Source organism: Mesoplodon mirus (assembly GCF_964341445.2).
Source record: "Mesoplodon mirus genome assembly, chromosome: 3".
NCBI classification, from domain to species: Eukaryota; Metazoa; Chordata; class Mammalia; order Artiodactyla; family Ziphiidae; genus Mesoplodon; species Mesoplodon mirus.
The window spans coordinates 93,843,697-93,861,573 of NC_138978.1; the positions used below are offsets into that span (position 1 = coordinate 93,843,697).

The 17,877-nt window shown below is 36.9% G+C and overlaps 1 protein-coding gene across 6 annotated transcripts in view; it reads left to right on the forward strand.

The window, feature by feature from the left end:
• SNX7 (sorting nexin 7) overlaps positions 1–17,877 on the forward strand; it is a 98,234-nt gene that overhangs the window by 44,760 nt on the left and 35,597 nt on the right. For all 6 annotated transcript variants that reach the window (XM_082611994.1, XM_082611992.1, XM_082611993.1 and 3 more), the window contains 2 exons: positions 471–670; positions 3,470–3,556. In XM_082611994.1, the coding sequence (XP_082468120.1) occupies positions 471–670; positions 3,470–3,556 (287 nt within the window). The remainder of the gene's footprint in view (positions 1–470; positions 671–3,469; positions 3,557–17,877) is intronic.

Below are 17,877 nucleotides of genomic sequence, written 5' to 3' on the forward strand. Positions count from 1 at the left end.
AAATATTGGAATTGCTGACTGGCTCTGTGCAGGTGTGAGTCTAGGGTCTAGGATGACCCCACATTTTTTGCTTAGATGTCTGGAAGCAATTACCATTAAGAGGATATGTAAACAGGATAAGAGGAAAAAGAAGACATGTTTTCTTTAGGTCATGTTGCCTATGAGGTATTCAGGTATAGTTTGGTAGGCAGAAGTCTATGATAGATACAGTGATCGTATAATTTATCTCCCAAGCCAGGACACTTTTGAGAATGAAAAAGCATGTTATTATTGATTACACTTGGAAAGTTTTCATTCAAGGACCAGTTTGGGATGACAGGTCAATTTAATGAAAGATGATAATGATATCCATATTCTTATGTTCATGTACAAGAACATGTGCACAATGAGAAAATAAGGTCCTTTCTTATTGTCTGTAATACAGGGATTTTGAAAACTCCTGTAAATTGAAGAACTTATTATTTTTTTAGAATATTTTGATGAAATGAAAGAATATGGCCCAATTCATATTCTGTGGTCAGCATCAGAAGAAGATCTGGCTGATACTCTAAAAGGTGTTGCCAGCTGCATTGACAAATGCTGTAAGGCCACTGAAAAACGGATGTCTGGACTCGCAGAGGCCCTGCTTCCTGTCGTACATGAGTATGTGCTTTATAGTGAAATGTTAATGGTAAGAACACCTAATTCTACTTCTACCTTAGTTCCTGACCTGATTATGTGCTTTATAAAGGCAGTTCCTGTTTCTTTTTGTTCACCACTATCTTCCCATCCTAGAAAGATGCTTTGCATGTAGATACTTATAAATATTTGTTCACTGCATGAATGAATTGATGACTGGAAGAATATGTTAATAAAAGACAGGAATTTTCAACAGTAACAAAAACAGTTTATAAGATAGATTTGAAGCATCCTCAGTCAAGATTTACATAGGGAGTATGATCAGTTTTTCCAGCCTTTTAAAATTTTACTTTAAAAGTTTTCAGCACTTTAGAAATTTCTTTTGATGAAAGAGTTGCTTTCTTGCTTCTAGGTACATTTGATTTAGCAATATATTTAGTATCATTATGTAGAAAGTACTTGAGTAGGATCTTGATGTTTGTTCTGTCTTCTGGGTGCTTCTGAAAAGAAATGCTTCAAATTAACATGTTTCTTTCACTATTTGAAAAGGCTTTTATTCCTCTTATATCAGAGTTTTGCATTTAACCTCCTCAGTTCAAGTTAAGGTTTCCAGATATTTGGGATTTAGCAATGCTATCTGCAAAGCTAATGTTTTTCATCCAGTATTATTCTCTGCTCACAATACCTTGCACAGTTGAACTGATACCCTCAGCTTTCTGGTGTTGTAGGGTGACAGTGGGGGAAGGAGTCAGCTTGCATTTAGTTATAGTCCATTTTTTCTTCCATTTAGACTTGAATCCATGTCTGGTTTCTGTTTTCATGTACTCTTGATTTGGGAGGATTTAAATTTTTTTTTTACTTTGTCTTGTTAAGAAAAGCTCTCTTAGCCTTTCAGCATGATATCTGCCTCTTTCGTATTTATCATGTTTAGCTTTTGCTTTCACAGAATCATTAAATATTTTGTAGGTATTTCGGATTTCTGTTGTTACTTGACTTTGTTGTGATCCTCCCATAAACACACCCTCCCTGCTTCCCAAAGTCCTCTAATGTTTCACTGCTGAGGTGCTTCCTCCTTGCCTCCATCAATTTCCTTGGCTACATTCCATTGGTTTACTTCATTATTGATCTCTTTCTTGTGTGGCTGTTCAAAGAGATCTGATTTTTATCATTAAAAATATTATATTCTTTTCCCTTAATTAGATGTTTTGCTCTTTATGTCAGGATGGAAATTATGCAATTTAAATCCTGTATTATTAAAGGTGTGGAAAAATTATAATAGCAACCAGAATTGAATTATTTTATAGGTCCTCATTTGATTGTATTATTTTGTAGGTTCCTAGGATATAATCAATAGCACCTATATTGAAGTTGTACTTCTGTTTTATATTGGAATGTTTTCTTCAATGTGAGCTAAAATAATGAAAGATACATGCCTTGACAAAATGATTGAATTTGTGCAGTTTTTACTAGTTGTCTTCTGAAGCCACCTCTTACTTAAAATATTTCTACCTATATGAAGCACAATATTTCATATTTATGGAAACATACATAAAATTAATGAGACTAAATTATAGTATGTGTCATTTGGGTTAGAGAAAGGAAGGGGTTCCTGACATTAATGGCCGTTAAACATTGAAGTAAATATAAAAGAATTTGTGATAATTAGTTGAATTTTCTATTCATTTCTTTGAAAACAAGAGAAATGTTAATCTCTTTCGAACGTTTTAAGATTGATTCCACCAGGCACAGAACCAGGGTGAGTCATTTTCAGGATGATTTTTACCCTTAATGCCTCTCAATACTCTCTCAAATACTATAGAGCCAGCTTATCTGGTTCCATTTAACTGATTTGTGGTTAAGGTTCTTCCCTTCCTCTGCAAACACCCAAAAGACCTGTACCACACTAAGGCCCTTCTCTTGTATGTCCTGCAACTCTGCTCTCCCTAGTTGAACTGTTTGCTTACCCAGAGTTAGTTTTATTTTTGTCTTGAACTGTTTAGGCCACTTGTGTTCATTATTACAATTTCATTATTTAATTAATACTATAGAAACCAGTGAAAGATGAGTACAAATAAAAAGAATCTTGGTGTCTACAAAGACTGTCTTGGAAGAAAAGTGAGTCACCAAGGGAAAGACATTGAAAAAGACTAGAAAACATTATAAAAGATGTAGATGAATTCCGCACTCAAATTACTTCACCAGGGTGTATTAACTGAAATGTGAAATCATGGTTATTCAAGAAAACAAGATGGAACTCCTCTCAGTCAGAGCAGAGGCCATGCTTTCTCCTAAGTCTTGGCTAATCAGTTAATACTTATATATTTTAATCTAAAATAAAATCTTAAGATGTGAGTGCACACTTCAATTTTGATTCCCCACTGTAATTGACTTTGATTAACTATGCCTTTGGAGTCCAATAAGAGGGCTGATTGTAGATACTTTCAGATGTGTAGCCCATGTGCCCTCCCAACTGCAACCAGTTTACACCATAGCATGTATTTTCAGTGCTCCTATTGGCTTTTTTATTCCTTTGTTTTGTTCTTTGCTCTTTTTGAACAACTGTACATGCCTAGAGTGCACCATCAAAACATGTATTTTGTACATAAAGTACTTAAGCCAGTAAGGTGTACATTGGGAAAACTAATAAAAGATTATGAAAAAGTTTCTTTTAAATACTTGGTATCAGTTTAGCTTTTAGAGATTAAAAAAAATTTTTTTAAGTCATTACACCCCTAGATGACTGATGGCTTGGGGAAGAGATGGTATTTATATTCTCAAATGTATATTTTTGTTATACAAAGATTATTAAAACTAAGTACAACCTGTTTCATTCCTGTGTTTTAATATGAAGGGTGTCATGAAAAGAAGAGATCAAATACAGGCAGAACTGGATTCCAAAGTTGAAGCTTTGACCTCTAAAAAGGCAGATACTGATCTGGTGAGTTTTTAAATTTCTTGTTATAATCATATAGAATTGATTGTCTAAAATTTGTATTAGCTCCATTACATGCTTGTTTTTAAGCATTCAGTAAATGATACTAAAATTTCTTCCAAAAATAAATTATACATTGAGTACCAAATGAGTCTGTAAGCTTACGATGCTTTTCTGCCTTTCTGTCTTATATTTTTTCTTACAATGAGTAAAGTATGAAGTTAATTTTTTTTAAATTAGAGTTCTTGAATTCAGAAGTATGGAAAAAAGTACCTAACATTGTTGCAGAAGGTCAGTAAGTACTCAGTAAATAAATCTACTTTTTACTAGTTTTATAAGAAATTTGTACAAGGTAAGTTGGTGTTCCTATACATTTTTTTTCTAGTTATTGTAAAAATCTTTACAAAGGAAGTATCTTTGTTTTCAAGTTTAATCCTTTTCTTAAAATACTTTTTTCATGGAAATTTTCAAACATAAAAAATGATTTAATAATATAATGAACTCATTTACCCACCACTGGGCTTCATTAATTCCCAGCATTTTGCCCAGTTTTTTTCACCTGGCTATTTCTCACTTTTTTTTTTTTTTTCTGAAGTACTCTAAAGCAATTTTCGGACATTATATTTTCACGCACAATAGTTTAACATTTATATTTTATTGTCTTTGCATGTTGTCATGATACTATCAGATCAGAATTGTTATCATTTTAAAACTGAGGAAGAGGCTTGAAATGTAGAGTAACTTGCCCAAATTTATATAGTTCTTGAAACAGAAGTAGGACTGGAGGTAATAGTATCACTTGCCTCCCTCAGACGATGCTGCCTCTCAGAGAGCAAGTATGAAAGTTGGAGAAATCACTCATTACTTTGTTAACTTTTATTACCTTTTCTATGAAAGAGACTTTCCTAATTTTATTTTTAATTTAAGGGTTTAGAGTACACTTATGTCAGGTGAATGGGGGAGTCCTTGAAACAGCCCCCAACCCCCAACCCCCTCCCATTAATCCATAGTATTATTTCTGCCCATCCCAACTTGGCTTGGGAGCTAACTCCCTCCTCCCTTCTTTAATTTTCTCTCTAGCTTTAATAATTTTCTAACACAAAAGATGATATTCTGGTTTTATTTGTATTATCTTTCTTTCTCTTTCTCTCCCTGTCCATAATCTAAACACCTTGAGGGTAGTAATTTTTTAATTGTTTCCTGAAGTGTTCTCAGCCCAGAGAACAGTGCCTGGTACATGGTGGTCACTCAATATTGTGAATGAATGAAACTTGCAGTGATTGCTTGGCTTCATAAAAACATATTGAACATTTGAAGCAATAAGTCTCTACAAAATCAGACTTTGTGTAAAATGTTGAGATTTCACTAAAAAGTGATTATGAATTATCCTCACCTTTCTTAACTATGCTTATTTTTCAAACTCAAATTTATTCTCCTGCATGGAGTGTGAGTGGGGAGTGGTGGGCTGCTGTGGACAGAGTAGGAGAATGGAATTTGTGAGAGAGACTAACAGAAGATGTAGAACAAATGGAACTAGTGGTCAGGGGGAGCTGTTGCTTTTACCTCAAGATGAGGAGAAAAAAGAGGAAATCCAAGATTAACCTTCTCAATACAGTAAGGGATAGATATATATATATATACACATTTATATATATTTTATTTATATAATATATAAATACACACATATATATACATATATATATATATATATATATATATATATATATATATTTTAATTTAAAAAGTCAACTGGGGGCTTCCCTGGTGGTGCAGTGGTTGACAGTCTGCCTGCCGATGCAGGGGACACGGGTTCATGCCCTGGTCCAGGAAGATCCCACATGCCGCGGAACGGCTGGGCCCGTGAGCCATGGCCTCTGAGCCTGTGCATCCGGAGCCTGTGCTCCACAACGGGAGAGGCCACAACAGTGAGAGGCCCACGTACCGCAAAAAAAAAGAAAAAAAAAAGTCAACTGGAATGAACAGAGATGAGTGAGCACATGTACAACAATTATAATTGTATCATTGTAACTGTAGAATTTTTTTATTTTCTAAATAATTTCTAAAGATATTGAAATATTGCCCTTGACTAAATACTAGGAAAAGTACAGTATTTTAAAGTTTCAGGAGAATAGTAAAATGGCTTGAAAACCAAGCATCTGTTCAGAATGGCTTATATTCGTATTTTAAATTGAAAGGAAGAGTAGTTGGGATTGTTCCAACCACAAAAAACACAGGAAAAAATAGTTTAGGCCCAAATATGGCTAGGCTTTCCCAACTCAACTAAAAAACACATTTTTTCTTTTCATTTGACTTGCAAATATTTTGTCTTTTGCTCTATAAAAATTTCCTTGATATCTCATTATAACCTGATGATCCATCTGTATTTTGGATTTCATTTTGTGTGTGTGTGTGTGTGTGTGTGTGTGTGAGACATGTCCACTGTAAAGTATTTTTTACCTAGTTAGCTGTTATGTTGTAAGATTGGAGAAATTTGAAACTTTAATTATCTGCATTATATTCTTAATTTTTTTAAGGTTTGAAACAGAGAAAGTATTTTTTTGTTACCCATCAAAAACAGATCCTAAAATTCATAGGAACAAATTTAATGATTTGTGAATGGTACCATTTACATTTTCAAGCAGTTTATTTGTTTACAGACCTCACTTCCAAATACCTGTGTGTTAACGATGTTATCTTTGGGAGCAACCTTCCTGGGTTACTCTCAGAATGAACCTGCTCTGATTGGTTGCAGAACAACTGAAGGGAAGTTGCTTAGAAATATGCAGGATAGGGTCACCATGGAAACGTGCCCTTGTGAGGTCCTTCTAAGGAGCCCTCCTTTGCAGTCACCATGGAGACCCTGGCAGAGAACTGAATAGAGCAATCTAGCCTGGTTGTTTACCATGGCAACTCAAGCAGGGCACTTTGGAGACAACCCTGGGGCCATTTCTATGGAGACCTGCTGGGGCTGCCTTCAGAAGCTCCATCAAAGTCACCTTTGGGTGGGAAGTTATATGCAAACTGGGCAAAGCAACTCATAATGCAAAGGTCAGTGAAATGAAGCTCTACCAAGAAGGGCAAACACTAGTGTAGTTATAATTATTGGGTAGAAGCAGAGCACTGATGTAACATTCCAGAGGTCATGTTAGACATATCAGGTGATCTTTATCGGTGGGCTACGTGGCATGCAAATACAAGGCTCTTGTCTTTTACTGTGCCTGTAACTTTGTATATGCTCTAAATTGGCAATTATGACATTATTATTACTTTTTTCTTATCACACAAACATGCCCACAAAAAATATGTGTTTTCCTGCAAACTAAAATAATGTTTTATAGTGAATTCCTTGATTTATTATCTGGGTAGCTGTAAAGTGGCTGCTTCTTAGAGTTTGTGGTTTGTACTTCTTATCTCACAACAATAAAATCAGTTGTTTCGAAGTGACCTAAACTCAGTAAAGACTTGTAGAATACTCATTTGAAGGTCAGTTCAGCTGTTGATTTAGAGTTTTGTCATTTAGGCTTTGGAATTAGATAGACCTGGGATCAAATCTTAGCTTATCTGTTTATTAAGTCTTAAGACACATTTCCTAACTTTTTTTTTTTTAAATTGTGGTACACGGGCCTCTCACTGTTGTGGCCTCTCCCGTTGCGGAGCACAAGCTCCGGACACGCAGGCTCAGTGGCCATGGCCCACGGGCCCAGCCGCTGCACGGCATGTGGGATCTTCCCGGACTGGGGCACGAACCCGTGTCCCCTTCATTGGCAGGAGGACCCTCAACCACTGTGCCACCAGGGAAGCCCTTCCTAACATTTTAAAGCCTCATTTTATCATGTATAAAGGGAGACATTGTTAGTACCTTTCTAATAGGCTTGTTTAAGGATCAAATGATACAATGCAAGTCAATTATTTGGATCATAGAAAGCACTCAGTGGTTGTTAGCTGTTGTTATTTTGATGGCTTTACAGAAGTAATTACTTGAGGTGGGTCCTGTAGAATGAGTAAAGAATTGTTCCTTGAAGACTAGTGAGTGGATATTATGAAAGGTAGTAAAGGCTCAAAAAAGTGTGCTAAACTGAGGAACCCTGGTTGATGTGTAGAGAGCAGGGTGCAGGAGAATTGAGGGACATGGCTGTAAAGGTTGGCCGCAGTCAGATGGGGAAAGAGCCTTATTTGCCAGGATGAGGAATATGGGCTTTTTCCTTTGGACTGTGTGGATTCAGCGAGAGCCTGAACTGAAGAGGTGGTGGTGGAGTTGCAGAGAAGAGAAATTTGAGAGAGACGTAGGTGGGAGATAGAATCTGAAGCACTTAAAGAATGAGGGTGGCCCTTGTTTCAAGTTCTTAGTGACCCTTGACATTTCTAGATTGTAAGGAAAGCAGATTGTGGCTTTACAAATTGAACTATAGCATGTAAGAGGAAGAAGAAAATTGGAGATGTGCAACTTTATGTCATGATGGGATGGCATTTAAGGTAGAAGTATTCAACGAAAACCTTTTAACAAATGTTTTTAGGTACCTAACATATAAAAGATGCTATTCTAAGCACTAGGGAGACAGTGGTCAAGAAAGGCCCTCATGAGTCTTATATTCTAGTGATAGAGACAGTAAGCAACAACTGAAATTTATAGTATATTGTCATATAGTGATAAGTGTGGAGAAGAGGTAGTGTTGGGGAGCAATGCAATTTAAAATTAGGGGTTAGGAAAGGTCTTACCGAGAAGGTGATTATGTAAAACCCAAAAAAGGTGAGGTCTTGAACTACATGAATACCCGGCAGAAGAAATTTCAGGCAGTGGGGACAGTAAGTGCAAAGTGGAAGCATGCCTGCATGTTTCATGAAAAGCAAGGAGACCAGTGTTGCTGGAATGGAATGAGGAAGCAGAAGAGTTGTGGGAAATGAGGTCGCAGAGGTCGCCAGGGGTCAGATCATGTAGAGCCTTATAAGATTTGGTCTCAGCGAGATAGGAAGACAACAGTTGAACAGAGGAGTGACATGTTCAGAATTGTTCTAAATCAATTACTCTGCTTGGGAAGGACAAAAGATAATGTCTATGGGGAGTGTGTATGGACTGGGAGAAGGCCAGATCTGGAGACTAGCTCTTCCAACCCCAGTGAGACATCATAGTTTGGACCAGGGCGGAAGTGGTGTGGAGTAGTCAGATTCTGAGGATATTTTGAAGACAGAGAGCTGTTTGCTATTTGGTGGACTATGAATTGTGAGTGAACAAGGATTATACCAAGGTTTTTGAATGGAGCAACTGGAAGTTAAGTGTTGGCATTGAGATGGCAAAGACTTTGGGAAGAACAGGTTTGGGAAGAACATGGAGAAGATGAAGAAATCAGGTTTGAATGTATAAAGTTGATGTGCCTATCAGATACCCAAGTGAGGTGTTGAGTAGGGAGTCACATATGAAAATGAACATAAAAATCCAGAAGTCAGGGGAGGGATCCAGCCAGAGATATATATGTGGGAGTTGTTAGCAGATAGGTTGTATTTAAAGCCATGACATTTGTTGAGGTCACTAAAGGATGAAAAAAAGAGGTCCCAGGACTTGATAGGACTGAGCCTTGGCATATTCCAACAATAAAAATCTAAGAAGGGATGGCTAGTGAGGAGAAGGAAAGAGAATTTATATAGCTTCGGCTGGTGGTAAATAATTGGACCAATAAGATGAACTAAACTGATTTATTTAGGGTCCTTCACCTTTTTTAACCACTTCTCCATTTATGAGGTATTTATAAAAACAGCTTGATACAGAATAATTAAGGTAACTGTAGATAATAAAACATTTTATTTTTTAAGAGAGATTGAGCATTAGGTGCTCTGATAAAGAAGAGATTCAATAAAGTAGATATTCAATCAAAGTAAGGAAATTTCTGTCTGTGGAGATGAAGGTATAATAATAAAAGATTTTGAGGAAAACTCAGATACTTGGAGGAACTTGTGGTTTTTGCAGTTTAGTTATAAGTTTTCAGAGTCAGAGCTTCTGTTTGAAAATGCTTATTCACTTCACTGTTTAACTGTAAGATAAATAAAGTTCATCTGTGGTGCTAAATAATGCTGCATATCCATTTTATTTGTATTTTTATTTTTGAATGGATGATTTATAGTTTGCCACTCAAAGCAGCATTCAAATATAAATGAATATGAATACATTTGACATTTAGCAATATGTGCATGGAATCTGAGAGTTGGATCTAGATATAATGCCATAGCTGTTTAACAGCATATTTATGTGAACAAAAATAAAAAATGCATTTTCATAAGATCATTATAGTCTGGATTTGCATATAGCCACATTCAGAAGATACAAACAGATACCAAATTTATTTAATCTGGTCCTTGCTCTGTGTGAGTTGCTATTTTTGAACCAGTTTTTTACTCCCATCCTCAAATTGTGGTTATTAATCTTCAAATGTTCTTGATAGTGTACTAAATGATGTATAGAGCAAGAGTGCCTTCTCTTTAAGCTTTAAAGAAATGATAATATTGACATAGCTTTTTTCTGTGTGGTGGCAGCAGAGGTTGACTCTACCTTTTCTCAGATATTTGTTGTCTCACCTCTCCCCTGACTTTTTAACAAATTTATTCCTTTCTGTGTGCCTCATTTTCTAGTATCTGTTTTTATTCCTCTGCTGCTTTTTTACCTGTTTGCATCTATATGTATTTCTCACACACAGAGATACACACATGTACATATACACACACTCACACAGCAGTGAAGGACATGCTGCTATCCAGTGGAAGGAGAAAGGACTTTCTTCTTGTATGTTTCCTTTTATCAGTTTATCTTAGAAGGTATCAGCAGACTTTTCCTCACATCTCATTGGCCAGAGTCCTGAACAGTCCATGCATCAAGCCAGTTGCTTGGAGTGGGAATGTGACCATCAGAATTGACTTGGACCAGCTACAAACTGCCTTCTGATGAAAATACCTAAAAAAACTGGAGCTCTTTCATGTAGTAAGAAGGAGAGTGTGGAATGGATTTTGGGTAAACAGCTAATAAATATGTGCCTCACATACACAGTGTACCTGTGTATTGGAGCTGTAGACACAACACTGGGTGGGGATCTGGGTGAATGAGTGACGCTTAATCAACAAAGCCCTCAGCAGCCTCTCGTCCCAGGACAAAGATCCAGGCAGTGCCTAGAATTCCTCTCCCTCCATACAATCACAGTCAGGCCTCTCATTCAGGGAATCATTCATTCAAGTGGTTGGAAAAAAATCCATGTGCTGCTATTTATATGAACTTGTAAAGGATAATAATATTTGATTAAATAGCAAAAACTCATGTCTACCTTATGAATAAGTCTGTTGAGCCTGGGGTGTTTATTTTTATTTATTTTTGGGGGGCGGGAGGTCTTTATTTGGGATTTTACCAGGTTACTTTTTCCCTCTGTTATTTGTCTCATGGCATTGCAAGTAGAGCAATATCTGAAAAGTATTTAATATAAGGTCTTAAACCCAATTGCAGAGTTACATGTAATTTCAACCACAGTATTGTGTGCCTTTGTAGTTTGGGACAAGTTACTTACATTCTCCCTGCTTTAGTTTCCTCAACTATAAAAGTTGTGGGTAATATCTTCCTTAGAGTGTTGTTAAATCAGCCTATGAAAACTCTTAGCACAGTACCTAACCAGTGTTAGATTGTAAATATTTTGTATTTGAAGTATATATTGGATGTATCATTTTTCTAGATTAAGGTTTGGAAATGGTAACTGTAATCCTGCTTGTTAGACTTTCACATTGTTAAAAAAAAAAAAAAAAGACATCAATTATCTTGAGTTGACTAGTGACCACTCCCACTTGCCCCACCTGGTCACTTTAGGCAATTGAATAGATAATTTAAAATGTATATGAATTTATACTATTAAAATGTTATGTTTTGGGCTCTAAACAATTATTTTAACTAAACAACACTTGGTATTGTACCATTGATTTGTAATAAGGGACATTTTAAGGAAGAGAACCATAAATCCCCTTATGATAAGCATCAATAGCACAGACTACATTCTGGTTTTCCTTTATGAGGACCGCTGAGAAAAGTTTCATTTATGTCTCAGCACCAACAATGGGATTTAATTTCTCCTGAGCCATTAGCTTGTTTCCAGCGTGTACACATCTTGGGTTTTATACCTGTTCCTATCCCACTCTTTATACCACTCTTTACATTAGTTTCTAGACTGTTGAGAACCCCAATTCTGATCCACTTCTATCTGGCAAATGTCTTTTTTTTTTTTTTTTTTTTTTTTTGCGGTACGCGGGCCTCTCACTGTTGTGGCCTCTCCCGTTGCGGAGCACAGGCTCCTGACGCGCAGGCTCAGCGGCCATGGCTCACGGGCCCAGCCGCTCCGCGGCATGTGGGATCTTCCCGGACCGGGGCACGAACCCGTGTCCCCTGCATCGGCAGGCGGACTCTCAACCACTGCGCCACCAGGGAAGCCCTGGCAAATGTCTTTTATGTGTCAAACTCACCCCTGGCTTTACCTTGTTATTCCCCTATTCTTATTTTCCTTTATGCTAATGTCTTTATCCACTTAATACCTTTAAACTAGTTGTAGAGTATAATTTTGGAAGCCATCTTAAATCTAATATGGAACAAGGAACAAATTAATAAATGACTAGAGGTAAAATATTCCAAATAATTTCAAAGATCAACACATTTTTATAATGTATTTTTGACACAAAAAACATGTTTTTTGTTATTTCTTTCGGAATCCTCCAAGGCCAGCATATCTGATATAAGCACAAACTTGAACACCAAATTACGCGTGTTAACTGTTACCCAGAAAATTAGTCAGGAGATGTTTGTGGGTGAGGTGAAAAAAATTGTACTACTTCCAAAATTTTTACCCATGAAATTTGCTTAGGGAAGTTACTGCATATTAAGGCTTACTGATTTGAAAAAGGAACACATAAACTTACAGTCTTGATGAATAAGGCCTGTGTGCGTTTGTGGTGGGTGAGGGTGGACGGGCAGGGGGGAGACCATGAAATACTGAAGAAAAGAGGCAGTGTAACATCAGAGTAGGTGATTTTCTAAGGGAAGATTGTAAGCTCTGTGTCTTTCTCTAGGAACATTTTTTCCCCACTGTCTTGACTGCAACAGAAAAAGTAACAGATGGTTAAGTAAAAGGGGTAGTTTAAAATTCCAGTCATTTCTTCTCAGGATTTAAGAAATTCTACTTATAGTGTCCTTGTGGATTTGTGGTTTGGTTTGTGGAGTTCTGCCTACCATAGATATAATAGTTTAAACAGCTTTCCCATATAGAAACTCAAAATAGATTCAATTTCCTTTTAATTTAGACTTTTCATTAATAAGAAATGTGTCCTAAGGGTCTGTCTTACATATCTCTTTCACTCCTGGCCCTGCCTGGGCACTCAATAAATATATGATTATGCTTAGAGCAGGAACACGCTGGGAGTCTGAAGCTTGGAGAGGGCTTTGATTCACTTTTACTTAACTTGTGACCTTAATCAGACATTAAGTATTCTTTATCCATGAACAGGCAGAAATAATGCTTACTTTGAAGAAACTTTTTTTTGAAGATGAATTAATGTTTATAAATCTAGAGCTTGTGTCAGTAAAGATTTTGGTAAGTTAGAAGGAGAAAGTATAAAAGACTAATATATTGGAAAACATGTAACGGTATCATAAAACATTATTTAAAGTATGAATCATTTTTTAAATAGTACTTCTAAAAATAAAAAAATTATATTTCTACAAAGAACAGAACCAGTAGTTTTTCTTCTAGTACAGTGCCATATCACCAAATTAACTGCATTTTGATTTATTCTATTTCTGGGTTTTGGAGAGTAAACTTTTTCTCTCTACTAAAGCTTAGTCAATAGCGGAGCAGACTTAAGGGGAAATGCCCCAATCAAAGCTCCGTTCAACTTTCAAAGAGCTTCTAGACCCAAACTAGCGCTTTCCTTTCTGAAGCATAGTTGGCATCTGTATAGTACTTGTTGTATGCCAGGCACTGTTTTAATAATTTACGTTTACTATCCAATGAATAATACTACACGTTAAGCATACTTTATTCCCACTTTTGTAGATAAGAAAATTGAGGCCTAGCTTGTCAGTCAGCCAAGAGTTATGAGTTCCCTCCCCATCTAAGCACTTCATGGTGGGGACACTGCAGTGACCAAGACTGAAATAGCCCCTATCCCCAAGGAAATTATGGTCTAGTGTGGGGGGGGGAGGTGGATACTGAAAATAAAGGAAAAAAATAATAAATGACTGATAATTTTAGATAGTGCTTAGTGCTATGAAGAAAATAATACAGGGTAATGTGATGGAGAACACCAGGAGGGGAAGAGAAGGCCTTTCTGAGGAGGTGACATTGAGAGGAGAGCTGAGTGCTGATAAGCAGCAGTCATTCCAAAATCTGGCACAAGTGTTCTAAGAAGAATCCATGCAAAACTCTGAAATGGGAATTAGCTTCCTATGTTCCAGGAGCTTTAGTTATATCTGGTGTAGCTAGAGTATAGGGAATGAAGTACCCCTTCATTAGCAGCTAGGGCGTGAGGATTGAGCAAGCAGATGAGAACATGTAGGCCATGGGTTCCATCCTAGTTGCTGTGGGGAGCTACTGAAGAGTTCAAGCAGGGAAGAATTCTGATTTGGTACATTATAGGCTTAAATTTTTTTTTTTAATCTTGAAGTGACAAAGCTATAGAAAAGTTGCAAGTACAGCTCAAAAATCTTTTTTTTTTCCCTTGAACCATTGGAAAGTAAACTGCAAACTTTATGCTCATGACCCCTTAAAGATGTACGTTTCCTACAAACAAGGACATTCTCCCATATAACCATAATACAACTATCAGTATCAATCAGTTATCATTGAAACAAAACTATTATCTAACACACAGACCCCTGAATGATTTTGCCAGTGTTCTGTAATGTTCTTGACAATGGTTAGATGTCTCCTTCAGTCTAGAATAGTTTTTCATCTTTCCTTGACTTTTATGACCATTACACTGAAGATTGCAGGCCAGGTATTGTGTAGAATACCTCCAATATTAACTTGTTTGATACTTCCTTATGATTAGATTTAAACTGTCAATCTTTGGCAGGAATATTACTCAAGTGATCCTGCAATCTACCTGTTAGGTAGCACATGATTTTTATTTGTCCCATTAACAATATACTCTTTTTTTTTTTTTTTTTTTTTTTTTTATTTTTTTTGCGGTATGCGGGCCTCTCACTGTTGTGGCCTCCCCCGTTGCGGAGCACAGGCTCCGGACGCGCAGGCCCAGCGGCCATGGCTCACGGGCCCAGCCGCTCCGCGGCATATGGGATCCTCCCAGACCGGGGCACGAACCCGTATCCCCTGCATCGGCAGGCGGACTCTCAACCACTTGCGCCACCAGGGAGGCCCGCAACAATATACTCTTTGATCTCACTCGATTAAGGTGATGTCTGCCAAGCTTCTCCACTGTAAAATCACTCCTTTCCCTTTGTAATTAAAAAACATTTTGTGGGGAGCTACTTTGAGACTGTATAATTATATCATTCCTTATATTACTTTAAACTTTAAATTGATTTGTATGTGTGTTTGCGTGCACGCTTTTCTATTTTAGTCAGTGGGTTTTAGTCCATTACTATCACTATGTATTTTGATATATAAATTGCCTCCAATTTGGCTAGTAGGACCATCTTCAAGCTTCTTTTTTTTCCCCTCCTTTTAACATGTTCCCATCATTCTTTACTTCTTTCTGGTACAACAAGACTTTCTAGGCTCTTCTTGTACTTTTCTTGCTCCAGCCCTGGAATCAGCCATTTTCCTAACAAGCCCTGGTTAGTTTTAGTGGAAAAAATTATGTTTAGAATATAGTATCTTGGTATTAGATATGTTTATTGCTATTTAGGTATAATTATTCCAAGATCTGAGTGGATGTAGGAAACATATCTATGGATATATAGATAGGAATATAATGTATAATCACACATTTTTATATCTACATTGATTTGTCTGTTTATATATATTAAAATAACAATTTCATACCAACGCCTCCAACTTAAATCCAATATCATGAGGGTTCATTCTAGTTTTCTTTCTTTCAATATTTGTGGTTCTCTTTCTGACAATGAGAAACAGGCTCCCATTATCCTTTACATATCTGTTTATTTGATTGATTCCCTGTTTGCAAACAATCTTGCATAGCTCATGTCATCTTCTTTCCTAAGTGGAGGTACTCCTCACCCCACTCAAGTTTCCACACCCTGCACTGGACCACAGCCATGCAAGAGCATCCTCTTTACCACTCTAGGAGTCTGTTTTCCATGCTAGCCTCAGCTCCCCCATGCTGCCCACATGCAATACACACCCTTCTCACCCTGCTTGTGCTGTTACTTCCTATTCTGGACCACTCTTTGCAGGGAAGACCTCATCATCTTGCTAATGCCTTCATATGCTGCTCTGGGCCACCGTGACTTTGCCTTCCTTCCTCCACCAGAATGGACACCAGCCTTGCTCTGCATTACCAAATAAGCTTTAGGACTGAATTGTTCAAGAAGAGAAATGGAAAAGGAAGAACTTACAGTTGCTTTCAAGTGCTCACTCTGTTTCCTGCATGGGAAACAAAAAGACTGTTGAGTCCAGTGCAGTAGGAAGTAGATGATGATGGCATAAACTAAGGTGGTAGTAGTGGAGATTTTGATAAGAAAGGTTAAGTGATTTGTCCACAGTTATACAGTTAGTTAAATAGTAGAACCAGAACTATAACCTGGCACTATACTCCCTGGTCTCTTACCCGTTTTTTCTTTTCCTGATAGGTGGGTTTGAATTCTAGAAGGGTGTGAGACTTCGAAGATAGATAACAATTATATTCTACTAAGATCAAAACAAAAAAGGAATTTTAAGAATTTAGTGCTTTTTTTTTTCAATCGCTTCCAAAAATCTATATATTTAGAATTCACAGTAAATTGGGAATTGCAACTTGGAAACACTTTAGAACATGTAGAGTTGTGATCTGGGAAAGTTGAAATTCTTTTTGCCTTCTTTCAAGGAATTACTATATAGAATTTTATTTTAACCAAATCAGTATGTTATGCTAAAACTAATTGATGATGATGATAATAATAACAGCTAACATTCTTTAAGCACTTACCATGTGCCAGGCAGAGTTCTAAATGCTCTGCATGTATTGTCTCATTTAAGTCTCACACAATACAGTGAGGTAGGTACTATAATTTTCTTCATTTTACGAATGTGAAAACTGAGGTACAGAGAAATAAAAGCTACTGGCTCAATATTGCACATGTAGAGGTTGTCGAAGCAGGACTCCAGAAATTGTGCGAGTAACTTAAAAACTGTATTCTAGGGTGACATCTGAAAAGATACATATCAACATGCTTCATATGACTGATACGGATCAGTTAGAGTTGGCACGCATGATAAATTCTTTTTGCCATTCCTGCCACAGAACATTATTGATGATTTGAAATACTCTGTGACAGTGAACTGGCAGTTTTAATAGTATGAATTTTAGAATAAATTGACCTGCCTTGCTTATCTCTTGGTAAAAAAGAAAATGTGAAATGAATTAAGGAGGCATGATGTATGTCAGTAGTTCTCAGTAGCTGTGTGGCTGGGGAAAAGGGGAAGAATTTTTTGAAAATGCACCTGGTGATCCAAAACCTGGTGATCACTAGGTGCATTTTCAAAATAAACTACAAACTTGCTGAGGTTCTGTGCTTCCCAGGAGGCAGGTTCTGTTGCTGCTGGCACCCTCTGATACAGAAGCTTTTAATCTAAAATGAATAAGAGAAAGGACAAAGAAATGCATTCAGAACAAATCTTTAATGCATTAAAAGATCTGTCACAGAGCCTCACACCAGGAAAATGCTGGACACATTCTGCATATTCCATTAATGAGGATACGAAAGCTGCATGCACATATGCCAGATGTGGTCATCACTGTCACATGTAGAAATGCAAATGTAAGGACACCCTGACACAAGTTTCCTAAAGAAGATTCCACATCAAAAACCAAGGTTTTTGTCCAGCATCAAATTTTTAGTTATGATATTTAGATTAACTTACTCATGCACATTTAAGATCACACACATATATGAATGTGGTTCTTTAATATACACATTAAGTAATATATTAATGTAGAAATATCACCTTTTGCACTCCCACATGCATCTTCAACACTTCTTTTGAGTCATCAGACTCTCTTTTCATTAGAAGAGGTTATATACTCATACAGTTCAACAACTAGGAAAAAGGAGCTCAGAGTCTCTGTGTCTGTGCCTCATTTTTAGTCCCTATACGATATGTCCCTTCAAATGTTATCTCCAACCACCAGTGCTC